This window comes from Perissodus microlepis, chromosome 14 (assembly GCF_051167445.1).
Source record: "Perissodus microlepis isolate ML-2025 ecotype Zambia chromosome 14, ASM5116744v1, whole genome shotgun sequence".
Classification (NCBI taxonomy): Eukaryota; Metazoa; Chordata; class Actinopteri; order Cichliformes; family Cichlidae; genus Perissodus; species Perissodus microlepis.
The window spans coordinates 27272427-27296851 of NC_140474.1; the positions used below are offsets into that span (position 1 = coordinate 27272427).

General features: G+C 41.5%; 2 protein-coding genes across 5 annotated transcripts in view; both read right to left on the reverse strand.

The window, feature by feature from the left end:
• The window catches only part of arap1 (ArfGAP with RhoGAP domain, ankyrin repeat and PH domain 1), a 62430-nt gene extending 60649 nt beyond the window's left edge, over positions 1-1781 (reverse strand). For 3 of the 4 annotated variants that reach the window (XM_084951371.1, XM_084951373.1, XM_084951372.1), the window contains exon 1: positions 1641-1780. The gene's annotated coding sequence lies outside the window, so the exon portion shown is untranslated. Of the gene's footprint in view, positions 1-1640 lie in introns of all 4 variants that reach the window. The other variant, XM_084951374.1, reaches the window with a different exon arrangement.
• Positions 1782-4548: 2767 nt separating this feature from the next.
• Positions 4549-22837, reverse strand: stard10 (StAR related lipid transfer domain containing 10). Its single transcript, XM_084951378.1, has 6 exons — positions 21934-22837; positions 13709-13856; positions 13507-13610; positions 8161-8278; positions 7552-7604; positions 4549-5545 (listed from the first exon to the last, which is right to left on the reverse strand). The coding sequence occupies exons 1-6, from the start codon at positions 22090-22092 to the stop codon at positions 5339-5341; spliced, it is 789 nt and encodes a 262-aa protein (XP_084807504.1). The 5' UTR covers positions 22093-22837; the 3' UTR covers positions 4549-5338.
• Positions 22838-24425: the final 1588 nt, after the last annotated feature.

A 24425-nucleotide genomic window follows, 5' to 3' on the forward strand; every position in this document is an offset into this window, starting at 1 on the left:
CAGAAGCAAACAATCATGTGTGCGAGTGAGACAGAGAGGAGAAAAAAAAAGGCACAAAAGCTGATGACACAAGTGGATAAAGAAAGACGATGACAGATATTAACCGACACTGCATCTCAAACATGACATAAGTGCCAATAACGGTTTCCTCTAAAGAAATCTTGCTAAGTTAAAACTTCTGACTATGATTTGCAAGCCGTGGCTTATTCCAGACTTCCCGTTGTGTGATAGAAGGCACATTTTATAGAGACAGACAGATGTGTATTTGCGTCTTGATATGCATCTTTTAATATTACAGTATGTGATTCTCAGCATGCACAGGAAAGCCAAAGGCAGACAGCCACATACTTAGTCATTTCCCATTTCCATTTCACTGCAGGACCAATAAGGTCAGTAGGGCCATGATACTGTCTGATAGCGATTTTTGCCAATCTGCAAAAAATGACATTTAATGGGTGGATTTTTTTGGCTTGCCCTTCAGAGCGATAAATCGGTATCCGCTTTCCATGGTAAGACGAAGTGCCTTGCTCAATCTTTGATATGGCAGTGATAAAAATGACTGACTTTTATTTACTTTACAGTTTTGCAACTAGGAGGCTTCTGCAGCATAATCATATCTAGTGAACCACAACGAAGAGGAACATCGTTTTTCATGGTTGAAGAACTTCTTCCTCAGCAAGAAAGAAGAAAAACAAAAAGAAGAAAGAAAAAAAACTACTTAAAAATTTGTATTCACCACCTTTAAGGGTCTACTGATCAAATCAGTCATGCAAAAATGCAATCTATTTTAAAGCCCTGAGCCCACAGGCAAATGTTATTAACCTTTCGGAGCACATTTGTATCAAAAGGGAAATTATTTCAAAGGAACAGGAAAAGCATACGTCTGTAGTTCTTAATAACTTATCTGCCAACACGTTTACCGTTTCACTATTGATCAAACCTTATGAACTTCTGTTCATAAGGTGACTCTTGTCCGTTTGTGGGAGAGAAAAAAAAAGCAGAAATAAGCTGTTTAAGAAATCTTCCGCAACTACCTCGCTGCTTTTTTGTTTTTTGGCGGGGGGGTCTGCTGTACTAAAGCCTGCATGATCACCTGTCACAAAAATCCACCTGCTCCATTATATACACAGCTCTGAGAATTTCTATAGATGCTTCCTTCGTCTCAAGCTGGGAACCAGTTACTCAATCTATAAACAACTGATTTCATCTTAAAACCATCCGTGTAATGGAGCCCAGATTAGAAATAATGAATTCCACTGGGGATAAACAGTCCCGTCGTAGGCAAGTTCGCTTTTACCAGAGAAAAAAAATAGAGCAGTCTGGGAAAACCGCTAAAGGGTTCACATTAATCCAATCAAACTCTTCTTCATCAATTAGTCTACTTCTAAAAACAGAAGTGGACACAGTCGCTGAAGCACATTGGAAAAAAGAATAGGTTCATGCGTCGCTGAGTAATAAATTCAGAGCTAACAGTCTGCGCCTAAGAATAACCTCAGCAACATTTTTTTTAGTGCGGACCCCCTCACAGTGAGTGCGTTTAAAAGCGCTGAGTTCACGTTTCTCCTCTAAGCAGTGGCTCGAGGAAAGTTTCTCTTGTGCTGGAGGAAAAAATAGTTTTTAAATTCCTGTTATCCACTTACCCGTTCCAGTCTTCAGTGTCCGTGTCACTGAGACACGTCAGGAGTGGGTTTGCCTTCGAGGTGGGATTAGAAGACACAACTGCGACGCCGAACAGCGAATAACACTTTATTTTTTTCTCACTGTTGAAGAGCAGCAGCGGCTACGCGCATGCATCCGCACTTACGTGCAAGTGAAGGAAGTGCTTTCCTTTCAAAATAAACAGACCCGCGGCGAGTTTAGCCGACTGTTTGTTTTACTTTGAAGGCTACACCTTTGTCCTTTCTGCCTTAACGCGGATCATTTTACTGTCGAAGAATTTCCGTAAGACCGTCATGTGACCGTCGAGAAAGACTGGACAACCCAGTTAGTTTTCATCCACGTTCCCCATACACCGCTTACTTTTTACATACAATACCAAAAAAGAAAAAAAAAAGACTGAGCAGTGCTATTTTTTAACTTCTGCTATTGCAAATACTCTACTTAAAGTCGGCGTGTTTTGGAGAACTAAAACCATCCCCATAACCCTCAATGGGACTGCTAATAAAATTTTACACTGTATTTTTATTATACTTTTTTTGTGGGGTGGGGCATCAATAAACAAACAAAATAAATACCAAATAAACAAATGACAAGTAATATAACCAGTAATATTTAAGTAATATTTATTTTTACAGGTTTCTGTCCAGTGTACGGCTCCACTAGGTTGTGTTTCTAGGTTTAATATCATAAATAGGTTACTGCGTTCATAAACAAATATATTTGAACAGATTTGATTTAAAAAAAAATTTTAACTACAGTTGTAGAACTCAGACAAACCAGCAGGAGGCAACCAATCAACACAAAATATTGAACTTAAACATTTATTTTCTTATAAATAGAAAAGAGGAAACCATGTTTAAAGCAGGAAGAGAATCTAACTCAGGCTTAAATTATTAAAGATGATCCCAGTGGTTCCGTTTTTAGCAAGATTCACGAGATAAGGGTGGGGGGCATTACATTCTCATCATAAATCATGATGCCCCAGTTGGCTCCATGAGCAAAACACATCACGCTGGGAGGTTACGTGAACAAAAAAAGGTCACATGTTACGCTCTGTCAAACCTTTAATACTACTGTTATCTAGGTGTGTGTGCATCTCTCTGTGCCTGTGTGTCACTTGTTGTTTAAGTGTGCTGGGAGAGTCATAGGAGAGGCCCCATCACTCAGGGGGTGGATGAGCAAAAAGGGTAATACATCTTAGTCTTCAGGAGCCAGACTGAGCCAAGAAGTCACTGACGTGGGAGCCTGTTACTCATTCCAATTAGGATCTACGGTAAGGATACAGTGGGGGGGGCTTAACTGGAAAGGTTATCCAGAGGATAGGACATGTAAAGAAACAGGGACAAAAAGGAGTCAAAAAGATAGTAAGTGTCGTTAAGAGAAGAAAAAAGCAAAAACAAGTGATAAATGAGTGAGCTGGGAGCAGACCAGGATAGCATGGGAACAAATGAAGGAGAACAAATGGGTGAGATTAAGGAGAAGGAGAAAATGAGAAGAGTGGAGGTAAGAGCAGCAAAGGAAGAAGAGCAGAGATGGAAAGGAAGAAGAGAAGAGGGGAAGGAGGATGGGGAAAAGAGTGACGCACAGAGGAGGCTCAAAGAAAACAAAGAAGTCTGGATGAGGAGAAGATCAAAGGATAGATGACAGGGAGAAAAGAGGGGGGTAAGGGAAGAGGAGAAACAGGGCAGAGAAGAGCAGAAATTGAGGAGGAGAGAAGGGGAGAATAGAAGAGAGAGCGAGCGATGGTGAGGAGTTGAAGAGGGGGTGGGGAGGTGATGAGTCATCACCAGGCTATCAGCCCCGGTGGGCCGGGTTGCTGTGGGGGTGGCAGTGTGACACATATGCAGAAAACGCACACACAGGGAGACCTTGCCGGCCGTCATGCTGATTAAACGTCTCCTCCTGCTGCAGAGGCGGGTGGAAGACAATACAGGGATGCCACTGAGACATGCAGTTGTGCACATGCAGCCCTTTCCTCTGACACACACATGCATATAATGTCGATGGCTGTGCCAGAGGCCTCATTAAGACTGCGAGGATGGATGGATGGTCATAAGGGTAAACAGTCAATACAGCTGTATGAAAAACAACACAAAACAAAAGGAGGAGCACAAGCGCTGTTTACACATAGTGTGTCTCTGTCTATTTCTCATATACACTTTCCTCCATCATTCATACTTTATTAGGCAACGCATATGCAGAGGCGGATGTTGTATTAAAAAAAAGGAACAGATAAAGAGGAAGATGCACAAGAAACACGGCCACGGTGTTACATAAAAAGTTCACCGCTTCGCTCCTCTCACTGCGGCACTATGGTTTGCTCAGCTGCTGTGCTAAGAGTAATATCAAGCTCCTTCTTCTGTCATTTAATTAGCTCATCACAAGGACCCACGGTGCATTTTCAGTGTTCTTGCACATGCTTTTACTCCAATCATACGACTGAAAATTGGGGGCGGACACCCTTCAATAAATAAAATCACTTCCTCTGTAACAGGCGAGCTCCTGTCACTCTGCATCTCTTTTTTAGTGCTGAGTCGATTTCAGAGTTGCCATGCCAACAGATTGAGGGGATTCCTAATCCTGATCTGGGCCAGTGAGCGCGCACATACGCTTCACATATGCAAACGTTGGACGCGGCGCGTGCAGGCTGCGTGACGTGGTGTTTCTCCCCTTCTAATCGCGGCACATCGGTTTTGTGTGCACGTCTCCCGGCAGATTGTGTGAATGGGAGCAGAGCCACCAGTTGATTGGATGGTGATTCTTTAAATTCTTTCAGCATCACTCCAACTATGCAAACCTGCAGGCGACATCAGCCGCCAACCCGAGGCGAGTTCGGCACCACGAGTAAAACAGACACAAACACAGAGAAAAAAATACTCGGATCACCAGTGAAATTTGAAAACCTCTGTAGGAATCTGTATTTAATCTTGAATTTCTACATACATTCATCCATCTCTGGAACAGAGGATCAGACAGTACGTGTGAGTGTTGAATGCGCGCGTGAGTGTGTGCGTGTATGTAAGACAGACGTGGATGCAGGTTGGGGTGGGTTTTCCAGCTGCCTTCTGCACACCTGCATATTTATCATGTGCTTACAAAATGTGATGGAGGCACATAACATTGGACCGAAAGACGATGATAGGGGGGAGAGGGTGTACACATGTGTAGTGTAGCATAAATGTGTAATCTTGCGCTGAAGTGTGTGACTGGTGGCTAAAAGAGGGCAGTTTAATTCTAATAATTCAGTCATATTTTGAATGACAGCAGAAGGCGCACTGTCAGGTTAGTCTGTAAACATTCTGACATGAAATCTTACTGAAAACATATTCAGCTGCAATGACCTGCAAAGGTCCCAATTAGAAAACCGACTAGGCTAAAAGTTCTCGAAATTTAGTTTGAGTGAAGCTGTTGTATGTTGTGAGTTTGTGTTCTCACATTGCGCATGTTAACGTGTGACTGTCCGTCTGCATGAATGCTTACCTATATGTGCCTACTGATATGCCTGCATATGCACTATGCATGTACAATATTAATACAAGTACGTGTATGTATGTGTGTATGTTTACACATACTTACAAATAGAACCACATACACATACATGTCATGATGCATGTTACAGGCATTTCTCCATCCCTGCTTGAACGTATGAGTGTGTGTGCTGCTTGTGAATGTGTGTGTGTCAGTCGCTGTCTTCTCTTTCATGGGCCTCAGCCAGGGAGCTCTCATCAATATTCTCCAGGCTCTCTGCCCGCTGGATGCTGAGCTCAGAGAGCGGGATGCTGGGCAATGTAGTCTGTTCTGGGTAAAGCCACGGCTTGAAGGCAGGGTTATGTCTCTGCTTCCACTCTGGATACTTCACACAGGCTTTGCAGATCTTCTTCATGGCCTGGAAAGAACAAACAACAACAAACAACAAAAGAAACAACAACAACATGTGATTTATGAGAAATGATGGCAGTGATAGAAAGAAAGTATTTCCAGCAGAAAGCTTGGCCGACACGTATGCTTGATCAATATTCTATAAGGAAGAACAGGCTGAACTCAACAGAGATGAAAAATCCAGAGGACAGAAATAGCACCCATACAAAAATAGAGATGAAGATGGATGAGTGACAGGATAAAGGGAGACAGAAGGGAAGCTGTGAGAGATGCAGGAATCTATAGAGATAAAACATGGGCAAGGATAAAAAGAGGGAGGAGATCTTGTTCAGAGCCACAAGAACAGAGAGTTTCTTTTTTCCAAATATCAGAACCAAACAAGGGAGCTTCACACATGTCTGATAGTACTTAATGTCAGAAACAACATGCCTGTATGCTTTTTTAAGGGTAAAAAACACAGAGCAACGCGTCTCATACAAAAACAATGGTCCAGGAAGTTACAGCAGCACCCAGTGCACGGCAAGACAATCATCTAGAATATATCTGGATATCTTTGTAGCTGCAGAGACCAAAAAAATTAAAAGCTAAAAAGGCAAAAAGAAGCAATTGTGTATTTATTCAATGTACATCACTCAGCAATTTTTCTTTTAACTATTAGATAATCCTATGATTTGCATATATCTTCTTTGCTGCAACCACTCTCGCTTAAGAGCAGCCGCATGTTTTAATAAAAATATATCTACCAAAAAGGAAAGCAATACTATATACTGTAAGGCCTGCAGTATTTTGACAATGAATTGATTTTGCCTCTGTGCACCATCTCGGTGGATTTCAAATCAAAAATGATGAATCGGATCTGCACTTCAGCAGTATCTGAGAAAAGTGCCGACTTTCAGACTTTCAGCTTTAATTCAAGGTTAGCAAAAGTATTGCATTAACTGTTTCCTTTACTGCCACCACATTCAGCTACTGCTTGTTGCCACTGAAGAATATCCCACGTCTGTTCTGTAAGGCTTCACAATCCATGCTACTGCTTCTGTCAGCAGTCAAGCACGCCCATGCCATAGCATATCAGTGGTTTGCACCTTGTTGTAAACTCTCTGTATTTACATTGTCCTTGACTTAGTTAGACGTTATGAAACTGTTTTTCTTAACCATGGAAGTAATTCTGTCCTCATGCTCTCTAGTTGGCTTCTGTTATAGTTTTTCAGGTCTTTTGGTGTTGTTGAGCTGCTCAGTGCATTCCTTCTTTTTAAGAATTCAACAGATTGTTGATTCAGCCACTGGCACAGTTATCTCTTTGGACTTTATTTTGAGAGCCTCAGTGTATAGCAACCAGCCAACACTTGGAAATAAATAGAGGTCTTTTATTTGCTTAATTTGTCATGAAATAATGAGAAACAGCCCTCATCTGATCGAAAATCTGCTCTTCAGTCAATTGTCTGATTATTTTTGAGCCTTTGAAAATGGAATCATACGTATGAAAGAATTAAAAAAAAACTGCACTTCAATCATGTCTTGATTGTTGGATTTAAAAGCCCCCGTGCTGGTGTATCAAAGGAAAACTGCAAAAAAAAAAAAGTGTCACTGTCCAAATCCCATATTGATATTCTGACCCTCTCTTAATATGAATAATTAGATCCATATTTTTTAAAAGCTTTGATAAAATGCAGACTATTGATTAAAGTCACAATGTGAAATGCTTTTTTTGACATATGAATGGAAAGCAAATCTCTAAAAACTCTAAAATGCCCAATGTTTTTATTCACTGTCTTCACTAGATGCCTTCTTTCCCTGATATCATCTCTAAGGAATCCTCCATCACAGCATGCTCTCTAGAGAATCATTGCCCTATTTTAATAAACATATACAGCAGATGCCCTCAGACAAGCAGTAAACTATAAGGTCTGCGTATTTTCTCATGGTGACCGGCACTGTGCTGAGTGGAAGTGCAGATTATCACACAGTCAAACACACTCACAGGATCTTTGTTAATCTGCACATATTACTTACGCATGGAGCAAGGAAGTGGGAAGACTTGTTGACAACCCACTTGGGTAGCGAACCTGTAAAGAGAGTTGGGGTGAGCAAAGTATCATGGGTAAAAGTTGGAGTGTGACAGAGAGTCTGTTTTATTTCATATTACCAGGATCAAAGCAAAGCTTAGTAACTACTCACTGCGCCCGTATGGCTCTCTCTCATACATGCACACAAACACACGCATTAGCAACGGATAATTAAAAAGAGTTACACAATCGGCACTTGCTTGTATGTGATCAGCAGTTAGAAAGTGAAGTAAATAGAGAATAAGAGGAGAACATTAAATGCTAGACAAAAAAGTAGAGTGAAGAGTGGTGAGTGAGAGAGCACGCGAGAGAGGTGAGATAGACTGTCCTTCATATGGTTGCTATGGTGACACATTTTGACATAAAGGCAGGGCAATGAATAATTCATAGAACGCAGAGTTAAATACCTAGGTGAGTGTTTTGCTCTTCCTGTGTGTGCTCTGTTTGATTTTGTCCTTGTGTGCTGAATACTTTTCTGTGTGTGTGCGTGCGTGTGTGTGTGTGTGTGTGTGTGTGTGTGTGTGTGTGTGTGTGTGTGACTGCGAGTGATAGTTACCTCGTGGATCCACCTGGGCCATGTAAGTGAGGGAACAGTTATTAGGTCCCTGGCTCTGGATCATGTAGCCAGTCTGAATGGAAACTGCACGTACCATGTCCTTTTTAGGTGGGTATTTCTGTGGAAACAGCACAGAGAGGCCAAAGTGTAAACAAACAGGACGAGGACCCCACTAGATTCTTTTTCACAAGGTGAATGAAAGACTGAGAAAAAAAAGCACCAAACTTATGCATCAACATAAATGTCTTTTACACGCTCCTTTAAAAGTAAACCCGCATCAGCGAATGCAAGCAGAAATCCAGTATCTGCTTCATGTACACAGACTTGCTCTTTGTGAGATCTGTAGAAGGCAGAGTAGACATTCAAGAGCTTTGTGCTTTTAAGCTGCCAGTCAAACTGATTTTCAGCTTCATAGTCAGACTTCTGATGCAAATCCAGTCCACACCACTCTGTAAATAAAAAAAGCAAAGCTGCATGCAGCCCACTATTTCCCTTTTAGCTCCTTAGACTCTAACAGTATATCCAAGGTTATTATTAATGATTAGGGAGTCCACTACTGGTTAGTCTGCACTAATTAGGAGAGGGACACTGCAGAACACTCAAGAAGAACAGACAGCAGCAGTCAGCTAAGACATCTGCTTTATCTTTTCTCTGCTATTTGACTCATATTTTTGGCTTCTACACTTAACACACTACCTAGTATTGGCAGAAGAAATCTCTGCAATGTGAACTTTTGTAAATCATCTGCAGGTTTCCGGGATACAGAATTCTCATGCTCTGAGCTAATGTAATCTTCTTGATTTTTTTTAGACTTCATTAAATCTGAAACATTAATCACGACTAAGCCATGTGTTCAAAAACACCCAGCACACCAGGAAACTGATCATCTCAGGACTCGAGCACTTGATGAGCAATCAGCTGAACAACAACACGATAATTAAACTTTGGACAAAATTAATCATTTTTAATATATCACTATGTGCACTCGAATATACGCTCACCAACCACTTTATGTGGTACACTTCTTCAACTCTTCGTTAATACAAATATCAAATCAGCCAATCACATGGCAGCAAATCAGTGCAATTAGTCATGTAGACATAATCAAGACGACCAGCTGAAGTCCAAACTGAGCATCAGAAAGAGAGTATTGACGCCAGACAGGCTGATCTGAGTATTTCAGGTACTGCTGATCTGCTGAGATTTTTACCATACAAAACCATCTCTCAGGTTTACAGAGAACGCTGAGCAAAAATGCCATGTTGACGTCAGAGGTCACAGTGAAGTGGTCAGACTGCTTTGAACTGATCAATCAAATAAGCACTGGGTACAACCAAGGTATGCAGAAGAGCGTCTCTGAACGCACAACACATCAAACCTTAGCGTAGATGGGATACTACTGCAGAAGACCTCACCAGGGACTATTCCTTTATGACAGGGTTCTAGAGTGCGACCGATGTGGTTGCACATGAGACATCATTTCTCAGTGGTGCGACTACAAAAAAATCCTAGATCCAAGGTGCGACCAGCCTTTCGAGTAGAACTTCTTTCCCACTTCTTAACTTAACGAATTTTTTCGTTAAGTTAAGGCCTGATCCATCCAAAATTCATAGCCAGTGCTCTGACGGAGCCATCAGCCTCTCAGGTTATGTCTAACACTGGTCCGGAGACGGCATCAGGTAATGAGCCACATACGATCGACTTTGAGCCAGAGCCCACTGAAAGTAAAAGGGGGAAAGTGTATACATTTCGAAGAGAGCGGCTTGACCAGTTTCCCTGGCTAAGATACAGTAAAGCTGACAACATGTTGCACTGCATTTACTGTCGTGAGTGTGGGAAGACTATGGCCGGCAGTACCGCATTTGTGACAGGTGCTAATACGTTTCGAATTGAAACGCTGAAAAAGCACAGTGTATATAGAAAACACATTATATGCAGCAATAAATGCACTGCCAAAGTGTCCCCTCTCCCCACTGCCTTTCAGTGGGAGTGAGGAGAGGGGACTGCCGCTCTGATGACTTGTGTGCAGGCAGCAGCAAACAGGTCATCAGAAGAGGCCAAGATGATGATTAAGTTTAACATCGCCTACAATATTGCCAAAGAAGAAGTTCCGTACACTAAGTTCAAGTCCGAAATAATTCTTCACAAGAAAAATGGCTTGAACGTAAACTTCACATACAGTAATGATGTCACATGCGCCCAGTTTATAGGTGTCATCCCAGACACATTGAAAAAAAAAGTGAAAAAATGAAAAAGGCCAAGTTACATGAGTTGGTCATCTGAGAGGCATGTGACTGCAATGGAGGATAGTCCATAAGATATCAAGCTGTTCGGATGTTCAGATTTTGAGATGTTCAGTTTGAAGCCTTTGAGGCACTTTTAATTTAGAGGGTTTTTTTTATTCACTTATCTTGAGATGTTTTAAATTTAAATTTCAGCTTAGCTCAGCACTTTATGCACAAGCACTTTTTCAGTAACTTATCTTTCTTATAGAAATGCGCTCCAAATAAAGAACTTTGTGTTGACAAGATTGTTAGTTAATCATTTACAAATCAATATTGTCTGCATGGACAGCACTTTTTTTTTTTTTAGTGAACATGTAAAACTGCGGTGTTAAGCGATGTGGTTGAATAATTTGGATGCACCTAACTTTTGTGCTGGTACACCTAAGAAAAAAAGTTAGGCGCACCAGTGCGACCGTGGCAAAAAGTTAGTCTAGAGCCCTGTATGACCGTACTAATTTTCTTATGGCTGTTTGCAGCAGGATAAAATACAAATACATGTCACAAAGCTCAAATCATGTCAAACAGGTTTCTTGAACATGACAATGAGTTCACTGTACTCAAATGAAGAATTATGGCAGTTCTGCAAGCAAAAGTGGTTCCCCCAGAGTAGCAAAGTGTAACTAATGTAGTGGCCAGTGAGCGTATAATTAATCTCTATGCCAATATTCACACGGTAAATCAAATCTGGTTCAATTCAAACTAAATATTATGAAGTGAACTATAAAGCAAAATATTATGTCCTCGTGATGGAGACAGATGACAGGGATCACATGAGTCCTTAATTAGCTGCTAGCACAAAGGATATAGTTACAATGCCTCTGTTACTTGATAAAACCAAACGAATGAGTCAGTGGATCAGCACTGTTGTGTCTGGATCTGTAACTCCACTGTGGAAAAAAAAAGAAAAACCATGGCTCAGCAAACAAAGCAGTCATTAGAAGCCATTAGAAGTTATTAAGCCTTTGCCATTATAAATATTTGCATAGGGTTTTCATGCAAATACATATCGGACTCTATAGCACTCAACACAATGGTACGCTTAACAGCAGCGCTAACCATAGTTACATGACAGATGGATTGCAAAAGCAGACTGTTAAAAAGCCTCGGAAATGTATGATTAAAGAACTGAAAATAATTCATGGCTCCTGTTATGATTGGTGAAAAAGCTGAACAGCGATTGTAGGATAAGAAACAGCATAAGTGAACCATGTCCCGCTGATGGATGCGCCAACACGCCACTCATAAGTTTCCCCTGAAGCCAAACTCCAGGAAGTCGAGCTCTCGAGTTTTTCCGATTATCAAGATCAGCCTTGGCTAACCACACACATAAACAGACACACAATTTGTTGTGTTCAGAAGTTCAAATTGATGTAGGAATGCGGAAGGCGGGGTGGAAGTCAACAGCTCACAGTCATATGAGAGGCCTCTTTCTGCAAACACTGTACTGGTGAGCAAAAGTTAGAATAAAAAGCAGAGAGGAGACAAAAGAGTGAACAAGGACACCAGAGGACAGACAAAAGGAATAAAGACAAAAGACATGGAAACCCATGATACACACAAAAGGCTAACGGACACGAAGACAGTGAGAGTGCTATCGCTGAAAGTGTTGAATTGTTGTTTTACTTTGTTTCACCTTCTCAAGGATTTGCTTCTTTTTCTTAGTCTTTTTAAGTTTTCTACACATTTTACAAGCCAGTCAATCAGATAAACCAGACAACAAGTGGCAGGTTAATGAATGCAGGACACAACTAGCAACAGGTGATCAGTACAAACAGATATAAAGCCAATCGAAAAGCTGAGGTTTCAGGCCAAACTGAAAGTTACTCACATCCTCTTAGTGTGCTCGAATCAACTGATGGTTTTTACAGCTTTATAGTATCTAGATTATTCAAGTTCTTGAAAAGGCATGCTCGGAAGCTGAGCTTAAAACACAATATGTTCTTCTATCATCTATCATTGTTTCAGGTGAAAGCATCAGGGGCAGACAATATGATAGAGCAGTCAGATTATTTTATGCCCTAAATTAAGCCTCCATTTTCCCGGATAGATTTCATACTCAGTGGCAGACAAAGCTACGCTGTGAAAGTGCAGCTCATAAGGAACCAATTTAAATGCAGAAAACTTGTCTATTGCTACTTTAAATCACCGACACAGAGCGGTGAAATGTTCCCTTAGAAAAAAAAACGGGGCCTGTTCAACTTGCTAAAGAGGACCACTTCATTTCAGCTCGCCAATATACAGCACTGTGCAAAAGCCTCAAGTCACTCCTCATTTCTGAAGTTCTTTCAGAGGTTTTTATTTGGCTGCTTTTTCACTCATTATCAGTTCAATCCTTGTACCTGACCATTTTTGGAGGAATGTTTCTTTTTGTTGTTGTTTATTGAGCCACTTAACACTTATTGAGCCTATAAATCACTCAAGCATAAAAGAGGCACCTAACTCAAGGGTTGACCCTGTATTGTGTCTACTCATAACAAGAAGAAACTTTTAAAAAAGAAGAGCTTTGAACTTCCTTAAAGAAAGCCTGAGGAACTATTCCTCAGAGCTGCTTAAAGAAATTGAAAGAAAGCTCGCGTACAAGAGTTCAGACTGTGTGGAAGAATTAAAGCGGTTTTAAATATTGATGTTCACGCTCATTAGAACGGTACAATCTCTGCTTTTGCCTTATACACTTTATTTCTGTCAATAGAAAATTGTACTTAGTAGTAAGTATAGTCTTTTAATAATATAAGTTTGCATATGATAGAATACTGCATGATGACCTCTTTATGACTCAGACTGTTGTTTATAGTTCACTTTGACCCGTTATGCAGGGAAGGAGCAGTACCTGCTAGATAAGAGCTTAACAAGCAGTTTCACTTCGTGCCAGGTAGAGAAGCCTCTCCTGGCACACGCACACAATGCGAGATGACTCAAGACTTTTGCACAGCAGTATTCACCCAGTTCATACTGAGACATGTTTCCATTAGCATTCCTGCGCTCCTTCGGCCACACATTAAGGTTATATGACATAAATGTCGCCATGTACGGCATTTGCTTGCGTACTTTTATCTTTACTTACGGCATGTTTGATAGAGTAGTTCATGATGATGTAATCTTTTCCTATTGGCAGCCAGGAGCGGAGCGTGATGACGTCACGGTTCCGAAGTGGCTTTGGGCACTTCCCTGTTAACAAACGAGAGAAGTCAGGTGAACAAAACATCACAGAACAATCTGTACCTGAAGGCAATTTACATGCGTTTACATGCGAGTGTGCAACATACATGAGTAGTAACCAACGTCCGCATTGACCGTAAGCTTCCCAATATCGAAGGTCTCAATGACATTTGTGTCCCACTTCTTTCTGTATTCAATGTCATGGAGAACGTCATACATGGTCTCAGCTGACACATCCTTGCACAACATCCGACACTGAGAGAGGAAGAAGAACAGAAAGAGAAACAGAGGCTTAAATTTTAGGCAAAAAGGGTAAATCCACAATGATATTACAGATTTGAGTCACGCACAAAGTTCCACACAGCTTATTCAAACTGTATTTAAAATACATAACTCTATGGCACCAGTATTGCACTTCTTTGAATTCATCGCTCTGGGTCTAATGCAAACTATGAGGTAGGAAAATCCATTAGAGTTTAATGAAGCTGCTCAGCATAAATTCAAAGTGAAGTAGTATACCACTATTGAGGAGAGCTCAGGCCTAGTGATGCCAAGAAAGGTAAGTGAGACACAAAAACAAAGGCCAGTGAACACATCACAGACTCAAATACCTGGAAATAAAACATATGCACACACTCACTGCACCCATGTGGACCCCACACATGAAAGAAACACGAATGGCAACTGATGTGTAAATGATTAGACATCAGATGGTTGGAGAGCGTCAGTATTGGAGAGCAGAAATGGGAATTATGTGTGCGTGTGTGTGTGTGTGTGTGTGTGTGTGTGTGTGTGTGTGTGTGTGTGTGTGTGTGTGTGTGTGTGTGTGTGTGTGTGTGTGTGTGGGGCAGAGAGACAATCAGTACAGACAGGCCACTGACCATAGATGAGTCATTACCGAGACCCAAGCTCTTAAATGGAAAACACATTCACCACAAGACAGAGATGGAGAGACTTATGTCAAAGGGTTGTTGCTTTTTTTCAAGAGTGCAGCAGTAGCAAGAGCTCTGAATGCCACCTTTTTAAAAATCTTTTTGTGGTTCTGTCTGAAACGACATGTGAAGTCTCGTGTGCACTAGAGCACCAGCTTTTAGACTAAAACAACCTCCCTCATATCAGTTATGCTGTGCACACTGAATAGAAGTGTAAAACTTACTGCGTGGCCACGTTATGCTACAGAAAGACCATCTGCAGGTAGAGATGCTTTTTCCTGACGGATTCTCTCGTTTTCTGTTGGGCATATTTCTTTCAGACGTTTCATGTTGACATCTAAGACTGACTTACAATTACTAGGAAGTTTTTATTGCACTTAAAGCAACATAACACATTGCTGTCACCTCGAGGAGGCTGCTGGTGGTTAGTGGAGTCTGTTTGCTTCTTTGCTTCACTTCATGTCTACCCCAGAGGGGAGACACACAGTGAGTTAATGAGCAGGAAAACAGCAGTAGAGAGTCTAGCTGAAATGAAACAACTGCACATAAATGCACGGCTTCGGCGGAAGAGGTAAAGTTGGTCATCTACTAATCAGAACATCAGTAGTTTAATCCCCAGCTTCTCTAGTTTGCATGCCCGAGTATCCTCGGGCAAGATACTGAACGACGGGTTGTCTCCAATGCGTCCATTGTGTGTGAATGATTAAAAGCACTTAGGTATTGAAAACGGTGCTTGTATGAATGGGTTTGTAGTACGAATGTGTTTTGAGAGTTATATATATAAGTACCAGTCCACAAACCTATTAAATAATATATTGTGGTGACGCATTGGTTCAATGGTTCAATGTGTTCTTTTGTCTGAAACAAAGAACGTTGTTCCTCTGTGAGAAAGAAGGTCATAGGTTAAAATCCACAGGATAACATGCAAACTCCACACAAGAGTGTCTGTGTGGGTTCTCTCCTGGTTCCCCAGGTTCCTCCAACAGTCCAAAGACATCAATGTTAGGTTCTTAAGTGATTCTAAACTGGCTGTAGAAGTGAATGATTTTCAGTTTCTTTGTGTTAGCCCTGCAACAGACTGGCAACCTGTTCAAGTTATAGGTTATAGGCTATAATGGATGGATGGATGGATGGATGGATGGAGCCCCGTACAAGTTATAGGCAAAAAAACTAGGAGTGGTGCTTCCATTAATACCACAGCCGGTTGATTGTTTGCATAGCATGTCACAGCTTATTAATGAAACCATAGAGACTCCTGGCTATGTTTGGCATAGACGGCAATACACCCAAGGTAAGCCCTTGAGTAACAGTGTTGTCAAAGTTACAATTGCCAGGAGAAATTAGTCTCAATAATAACAAGGTGAAAGGCAAGTGGTAAAGGCATGTCGAGTTATAAAGCATAAGAGACACAAAGGCAATGAGGGAAAAAAGAACCCAGCACTCGATCGAGAGCAAATTAGAAAGAAATGGACCAAGGGAAGTTGTCTGGCCCAGATAAATTTTAACTCCTGTTATGAATCAGTCCAGACAGTTAAAAGCTCCGCCTAGCCTATCTTCCATCACTGCTTCCCTTCAGGCTTCATTTAGGAAAATTATCATAGACTGTATCCCACATTTGTCTGTAAACCTGTTTTAAACTCGAGGTCTCCTCTTAGTCTTTAATAACTATTTGAAATTCAAAATGGTCCGCACTGGTCTGATACATGGACAAGTCACCAGGCCCATTAAAGAAAAACAGACATTCATACATAAAGCCAGGTTAGAATCACTAATTACATGCATTTGGACTGTGGGAGGAGGCCATACTACTCAGAGAGAAACCACACTGGCACAGGAATAACATTCAAACGCCACACAGAAGCCCAGAGCGTCTTTACTGAGAGGCAATGATGCTTATTGCTCTGTTGGAAGCATCATGAGGATAGCTTTTAATTACATGTGCACACAACCTGGCAGGTGTATATCATTAGAGTTTTTCCATCAACTAAAATATTGGTGAGTTGCAATTTTTACTCCTAGAGGACAAGTCAGGGAATTAAGACATACTTTTGGAAAGTTACCATCAAATTTTGCCAATTATTTTGGCACACAACCCACTTGCTCGAAAATGTTTGTTTACCAGCTCCAGATTGGAGCCTGTATAGCTTTATATTTCATATTTCTGTATAGTTTTTATATTTATATCCTGTTCATAGCCTGTACATAGTTTGTACACTCACTACAGCCTGTACATACTTATAGTTATAGCATATTCATAACATACCTTCATACCGTGTACATTGCAACATACCGATAATAGACTTATTTTGTACCCTCATACCTATAACAGACCCATTTCTGTAATATATCTATATTGTGGCTAAAGCACTTTCTGGATGGATGCAAACTGCATTTTGTTGCCTTGTACTTGTGACATGTGCAATGACAATAAAGTTGAATTCTATTATAATTCTATTCTATCAGCTTTAGCTGTAGCTCTCACACAGGAGCAGTCTCACACGACTCCACAACAGTCACACTGTGCAACAAAGGAAACTGTAAATGCTAAATTGTAATGACATTCCCAGAAACAGAACCCTCTGTGAGATCGAGGAAATGCAGACTGAGTGCAGAGAGCAGGTCAATACAGACCGAAAGCTGATGAAATAGAAAAAAACAAACAAAAAAAACCCCAGGAAGGTTGTGCAAGCACATTAGTGTTACTATTGTAATCTTATTGTTAGCCTAATCAAGAAAGAAGTGCTTTCATACTTCACATGAGTAGCAGATTGCTAGTTCACTTAAGCAACAAACGGCAAGAAAAGTTCAAAAGAACTGAGCAAAAATAGCACCTAGCTGTGTTTCGCAAAGAGCACAAAAAAAGCTCTTCAGCTAAAGTAGTGGGTGTGTCACTGGACTTGGACAAGTAGACCCCAACCAATTTATAGGTCGATAGTCACTATCAGTATCCGTATTTATCCACTGGTTTGTCCACCAGAGGACACTCTGCAACTTCTTTGTTGGATCAACTAGAGCAGGGGTCTCAAACTCCAGTCTTCGAGGGCTGCTGTCCTGAGTCAAGTTCTATAGAGTATTGCTAATGACCTACTAATTGTATTCAGGTGTGTTACAACAGGGACACATGGAAAAGTTTCAGGACAGCCACCCTCGAGGACTGGAGTTTGAGACCCCTGAACTAGAGGGTAAAAAAAGTAAAAATAAATAACTAAAAAACATTTTGTGTGTCAAAAAACAAGCTCTGACGTTAAAATCCTGCTTGTAACCATAGCAATAATCCTCTATATATCACAGCATGACACTCTGAAAGATAATGTCCTATTTATGGTGTATTGCTGTTCGAACCACTTTTTTTTTTAAATGCATTAAATCAACTCGTGAGTGAGATGTTTTACACTGCATCACTACTCACAAGGATATGAACTAATTTTCCAAGAGGGAAGTCTGTCACATTACAAGGTACATCTTAATGTCTGTAAACGTAATTAGGGACTGTAAAGTCATCTGTTATCGCTGTCTGAAAGACAATAGTTAAAACCCTTATGAGTATTCTGTTGCTGTATTCAAGATTAGTGAGATAGATTATGTAGGCACAATGCAATTCTGATTTATTTTAACAGTGTAGTCAAGGAAGCACTACACATTTATTACCAAAATAAAAACTACACAAAAGACAAACGCCTCCTTTCCACCAATTTGGTGCTGGAACCAAATCTAGATCCAGTTTCATGCATTTCCACTGAGAAGGTAGTGGCACTTTTACAGAACAATTCACAGATCCAGTTCAGAGATTCTTCAATGATTTTCTTCCAGGGAATATTAGAACAGTTTTGGTTCATAAACCAATTGAATTGTGGGTTGGGTCTCAAATGGCACCAACACCCAACCAGATCAGCATCACCTCTGGAACCACGTTGCTGAAAAAGCGGTAACAGAGTAGAAAATAAAAAAAGAGAGAATACAGTATGACGGGATTTTTCAGAATAATGCTTCTGCACTAGAACTGTGATGGGTGGACTCCAAAAGTGCGTGTAAAGAGATTAGCAAAGTCTGTGCAGGTCACAAAAGACCAGAGAGAATAACGGGTGTCTTGTGTCCACAGGCAAACTGAAACAGGAGTAGCAGGAAGAAGGAAAAACAAAATGAAAAGTCAAAGGGGGAAAGCTGCAGGGAGCAAGACATTCAGCACAGAATGAAGACATACAGCCAGCTACGTACACGTGTGTGTAATTCTATTACAAACTAATTCAGTAAACTCGATAGATGAAGCAAAGAGGGCAGGATAGAGGGGGTGAAACAGAGTTCAGAAAGATAAAATAGACATGGCGGAGACAAGCAGGCATAGGTGGACAAACAATAGGTGTGTGCAGACGGCAGTCTTTTCAATATGTTTGTCCACAGGGTCCCCTCTCTGCCTACTCATAACACCCAGTGACCTGCGATCCCTGCACATCCAGCCCACTCCCTCTACTTTTCATTCTCTCTCTTATTCCCTGTCCCACCCACTCTTCTTCTCTTCTTGCCACCCTCTCCCTCTCCTCTTCTAATCTGTCATCTCCCATCATTTGTTCCTCTGGGTGCTGATACATGAAAGTAAATTTGAAAAAAAAAAAAGAAGAAGAAGAATAAAAACAGAAGGGGAGTGACTCAGAGCTGGGCTTCCCTCTTCGTCAGCATGAGAGAAGGCAAACCCTGGGAGTATGTTTGTGTGTCTCTGTGAGTGTGTGTCGATGTATGCAGGAGGATGACCCATTCACAGTAAATAAAAACTACCCACATTTTAATGCACACACACTGAGTGTTGTATGTGAAGTCGCGTGCTGATCGATGATATTAAATTGCTGGTTAGAATGAGCACAGGCGTGACTGAACTGTGAGGTGATCACTGATTAATATGGTAGGGGCAATGATGACGATGATGATGAGGCTAATGATAATCGGGGCACTAATGATGATGATGATCGCCAGCCTGTTCCCCTTCTCTCACTCAAATGGGCATATATCTATCTTTGTTGCTTTTTAAAGCTACACGCAAGACAGGCAGAGAGGTTACATTAGAGATGCACGCCTTTATTCTGTCTATAAACAGAACAGCTGTAAGTACCACACTGACTCACAACTACATTTGTAATGACATAATTGTATATACAGTACATTTGCAGGGTGGAAGATTGGGTATGTGAGAGTGAAACAAAAGGGGAGATGAGACAGTGGTGCACAGTGCAAAACCCCTAGCTTTTGTCATATTTGCATAAAGATAAAGTGCCAACTACAGATAGAAGCCCCACCCAAACTTCAAACATGTGTGCGTGCACTTTCCACTTCTCGCTGTTTGCAGTCTGCAACTGTCAAGATAAAACACACCTGCCTGATGTCAGGGAGAAACGCCTGAATAAGCAGATCCCTACCCTCTGCACACAGGATATACCCTGAGGAATTACGCAGGAGAATGAGGCGGCTTTATAGGCTCTTGATTGGCCTGTACACTACACACACACATACACACAAACACAAAGAAGCTTGCTAATAGGTAAGAAGATGGATAGAGGGGGCTGGGAAAAGCCCTGTGCTTTTGCAGCTCCTGCACATGTTGATAACACCTCTATGTACACACGCACATATGCACACAAGCTAACAAGACTTTATTTAACAAAGTAAACACCGAGTGGCTCGCTGACTCTCTTCAGACCTGGATACAATAGCAGGACACACACATATAAAGCGGAGGATGGGTTTTATTTGTATCGTTCTATATGTAGTCAGTTCTGGTCAGATTAGCAAGCTGGAAGGGTTAAAAAGTGGAAAGGACCTTCCTGAGATTTCGGGCCGTGAGGCCAAACATTTCGGTGTGTGTGTGTGTGTCAGACAGTGAAAATGCTAAAAGAGGTTTTTAAGCCTGATAAGCACTAAATTAACAGTCAGTCAGGTCTCCTGGCAGCATCTGCAGCTCTAAGATGAAGTAACAGTACGCACTGGCAAAGCTGTGGGCTCCAAGTGAAAGTGAATTTTTGATTTCTTTATTTACAGTTTACACTTGGGTGCAGGTCTCAATCAAACTGCTCCCTGCTAGCTTCTACTAAACTTCTACTTTCGAGCTTGAATGTGTGGAAATACAATCATTTGCTGAAGAGAGAACTGGGTGTTTTGCCACAAGTGTGCTGTGAGAACACTGTTTAAATTAATTCCCCCCCCCTTCTCTGATTCCCACAACATAAACAAAGCATTATTAACGACTGCGGTCAGTCATTGTTAGACTCGGGTACACGGCAGATTCTCAGAGGCTACAAGCAGCGCCGCCGTCCTAATAATGCCTCCACGTCAACTCCCAGGACAAACGCTCACACTTGACGAAAACTGCCACGACTGCTGTTTGAGCAGATAACAGAGTTTGCTCACAGTTTCACATGGAGCTCACGTTACCTTACCTAAACAACTAACCAGGAACTACTAGATTTTTCCACCTGGGGCACAGTGTCCTATTAATGTAAACCGATGCTCTTCAGAGGACTGGAGGGCGATTATGTTAAATGAGAACTATACACACAAAACACACAAAAGGTGATCAGAAAGACTGACAATGGATTTAGAAGCAGCAAGCAGCTCACACTGAAGGTAATTATTGAACCAATGGCCAAACAAACTGATCAATCCTGTCTATTTGCCCATGACCTAACCGACTGCTCTCCCACTATTGTCAGCAGCTCTATTTGAGCGTGCGCTTTTGCAGACTTCCATTTGTTTTGAATGGATGACAAACTGTGTAGTACTCAGCACTCTACATAATACGCTTTTGCACAGTGGCCTGAAAATAGTTTCGCTGGCAAAAGGTGACATGTCTCCAGAGAACTAAGCCTGCCTCCTGAGATTTCATCCAGCTCTCACTTCTCTTTAGTGCATTACTTTTTTTGTTTGTTTGTTTACTGTGGGCATCAGGCATCAATTCAATTCATTACCTAAAACAGGATGTGGTTACTACAACGCATTTTTTTAAAAGTTCTTGTCTTTACCTCCAAGCCCTCTACCTAGACTGCTACAGTCATATTGGGCCATTTATTAAAACTGATTTGCTTACTGGCTTTACAAGGAGCAACACAGAGAGTGCTTTCTCATTTCAAATGTGTTTCTGGGATGTTTGGAGAGCGAAGCTGCAATAAGAGCAAGCAGCAGAGAGCAATGCTTAAAGGATGTCAGCAACTTAAATCATATGGGAATTTAGATGGGAGCACTTCCCTGCCAACTGGATTATGCAGCAGGGTTTTCTATCGCTCCCCTTCCCCTTTGTCTTTGTACTGTTGCCACATGACCACATCCACACCACTTTCCATTATTTCCCACCAGTACCTGATGCTCAATAGAAGCGCACAAAAAGTTCTATTCATACCTGTGTGGTTAAATTGTCTCACCTTAATTTTGTGGATGGACTTCCCCTCCTCCAGAGACTGGGCCCACACAGTGACGACCCCTTTGTTGTAGGTCATATTCCAGCCCTCTTCGCACAGACACTCGGCCTTGAAGCTGGCAAACGCCTGGTCGTCCGGGATTGTCACAGTCTGTCCAGACATGGCTTCTTGTTACCGCGAGGAGTTGATAGGAGAGCGAGGGATGGTGGTGGGATGCGTGGGGATGAGGACCACAGAGGAGACACGGTGAGCTGGGGAAGCCGGGAGTCGAGTTTCCCTCCTCTTCTTCTTCTGCGGGAATAACTTGTCTAATTCAATTTCCTCCTTGCAGCGCGTCTTGTGATGGTCTGCGCGCGTGCTTGTGTGTGTGAGTCTGTGTGCGCGCGCTTTCAGGGTCCAATAACCGCAATCCACCCTGCACAAACTAATGTAGCAGAGGTGCAGGCAGAGAGAACAGGTGAGCTGGAAACAGCTGGGGAGGGGGAAAGGCAAAGAAGTGCGTAAAATGAGATGGGCGGATCAGATCAGAGCTCTGAGCCGCGGTTTAATAAGTTTCTGTCCGCTCCAGCAGCCCTCTCAAACAGCCGCTCTTCAAGCAAACCATATGTTTCTGTGTTTCCGCCTGTCACTCCCCGTTTCTGTCTCTTACCTTCTGCTTCCACCTCCCCTCTCTTGCCCTCTGCGCGTCTCTACGCCTCTCTCTCTCTCTCTCTCTCAGTTGTTGTTTTTTAAGGGTTTATAACAAGCTAATTTCCAGAACATCTCCATCGCTGCGTCGCCGCTGTGGCAGGTGGTAAAGGGGATGCGGTGAGAAATATGAGGAAGAGGAGGAGGAGGAGAGGTTGGGCGGTGGGAGGAGGAGGAGAGTCGGACTGCACAGGCAGGAGACCAGCCACAGCCACCGTGAAAGCTCCTCCCTTTGTTGCCTTCAGCTGCTGCTCGTAAAGCTCACAGCTCTGCATTGTTTTAACGGGAAGACTGCAAAGGCAAGAAAGATATTTACGCCTCTGAGTATACATTACAAACAGATACTTTTCAAATGTTTTTGCATAACGGTTAAACTGGTCCAGGAAACAAACAAAGCCTAAAACAAAGAAAAACGGCGATCAAAGCCTAAAGCTCTGATTTGTGACATTTTTCATTAAATAAACTCTGCTTAAATGGAGATTTAGTAACTATAAATGCATTTTATTACTGATTTTTTGGTATGTCTTATAAGCAGAGCTGCAGACTTAATCAGACCATAGAAGCCATTTTAATCTATAAGTTATCATCTGTAATAAATATGTCATATTCCGTAACACACCAGCTGATTTGGCAAAATGGGGAAACGAAGGAAAACAGAACTCCGTAAACAGCACTTTGTGGAAACTGTATTTGCTTTTTAGCCACATCTGTGTTTGATATCAAATACTAAGCAGACTGTACAGGCTGACCAGGGCGACCAGACCCCAACAAACTAGCACAGAGTTTGTGTGGTGCAAAGTGTTCCTTTACAGTCCGGGGTTATCTTGTCAGACATATATTTAAATGAAACGTTTCCAAATCAAGTAATTATGAGAATAATAACAGGAAGCTGAATTTTGTTCCCTATATGATTTCATGCATTAGTCTTTATACACACACACACACACACACACACACCATTGAAATGGAAAAAACTATCTACTTCCCACCATGTACACCACCATGTTGACTTGTGACTTTCTGGTAACTTGTAACTTTAAGCATAGCACTGGACAGCCGAACCGTCGCTTGACTGCAATATTGCATTAGTTAAAAGCCAGCCATGTCCTGCAGAGCCAGTCAAAATGTGGAACATTGTCTCAAGATGTTGGAAAGGACGACAAGGAATAAAAAAGGCCAAGTTATTACCTTGTGTTATTACGTCATGAGGGTTGTTTCTCCCTCTTTTTTAAATTACTACAGTATTTGAATGCAATCAGCGTTATCGCGTCACACTTTTTTTGAAAACTACGGTTCACGAAACAGCGGGAGCGCGCATGGCAGTTTTGGCTGACGTGTTACGTAGCGGGGAATTTTCACCTGACAGCTGTGCACGTTAAAAGGGTCTTTACGAACACGGACTGAAATAACTGGGTTAAACGTCCAATCGTGTGTAGTTTTCAGAGTGTTTTCAGAGGTATACTTACTTTTTTCAGCCTTTATCTCTCTGATTTTCTCTTTCATTCGTCTGTCGTTTTCTTTTGTTACAGGGTGTAAGTCCATTACTGTCCTCTTCCAGTTTGATCTGTAGGTGTTTTGAGATATTTTAAGACAACAAATAACGTTAACCTCAGTTTTTTTCTATGTTCTGTTTTCCATCTTTCACTCTGCCTTGCTCTAGATGGCTAAAATCCTTATTTGTAGTCATAGTAAAAAAAAAAAAAAAGTACTATAAAAACAATCTGTTTCTTAGCAGGTCTTAAAATGAGGTAAATACAACGTCAGATGAACTACATATTACATACATATATCACATGTTATCATGTGCA

What these genes read in the sequence shown, in the direction of transcription:
- stard10 (XM_084951378.1), bottom strand. Translation starts at nt 22,092, where the DNA reads ATGTCTGGACAGACTGTGACAATCCCGGACGACCAGGCGTTTGCCAGC. An exon ending in GGACGTTGGTTACTACTCAT is followed by an intron (nt 13,611 to 13,708) that starts GTATGTTGCACA and finishes GTTTGTTAACAG; the next exon opens with GGAAGTGCCCAAAGCCACTT. An exon ending in CCCACTTCCTTGCTCCATGC is followed by an intron (nt 5,546 to 7,551) that starts GTAAGTAATATG and finishes TGTTCTTTCCAG; the next exon opens with GCCATGAAGAAGATCTGCAA.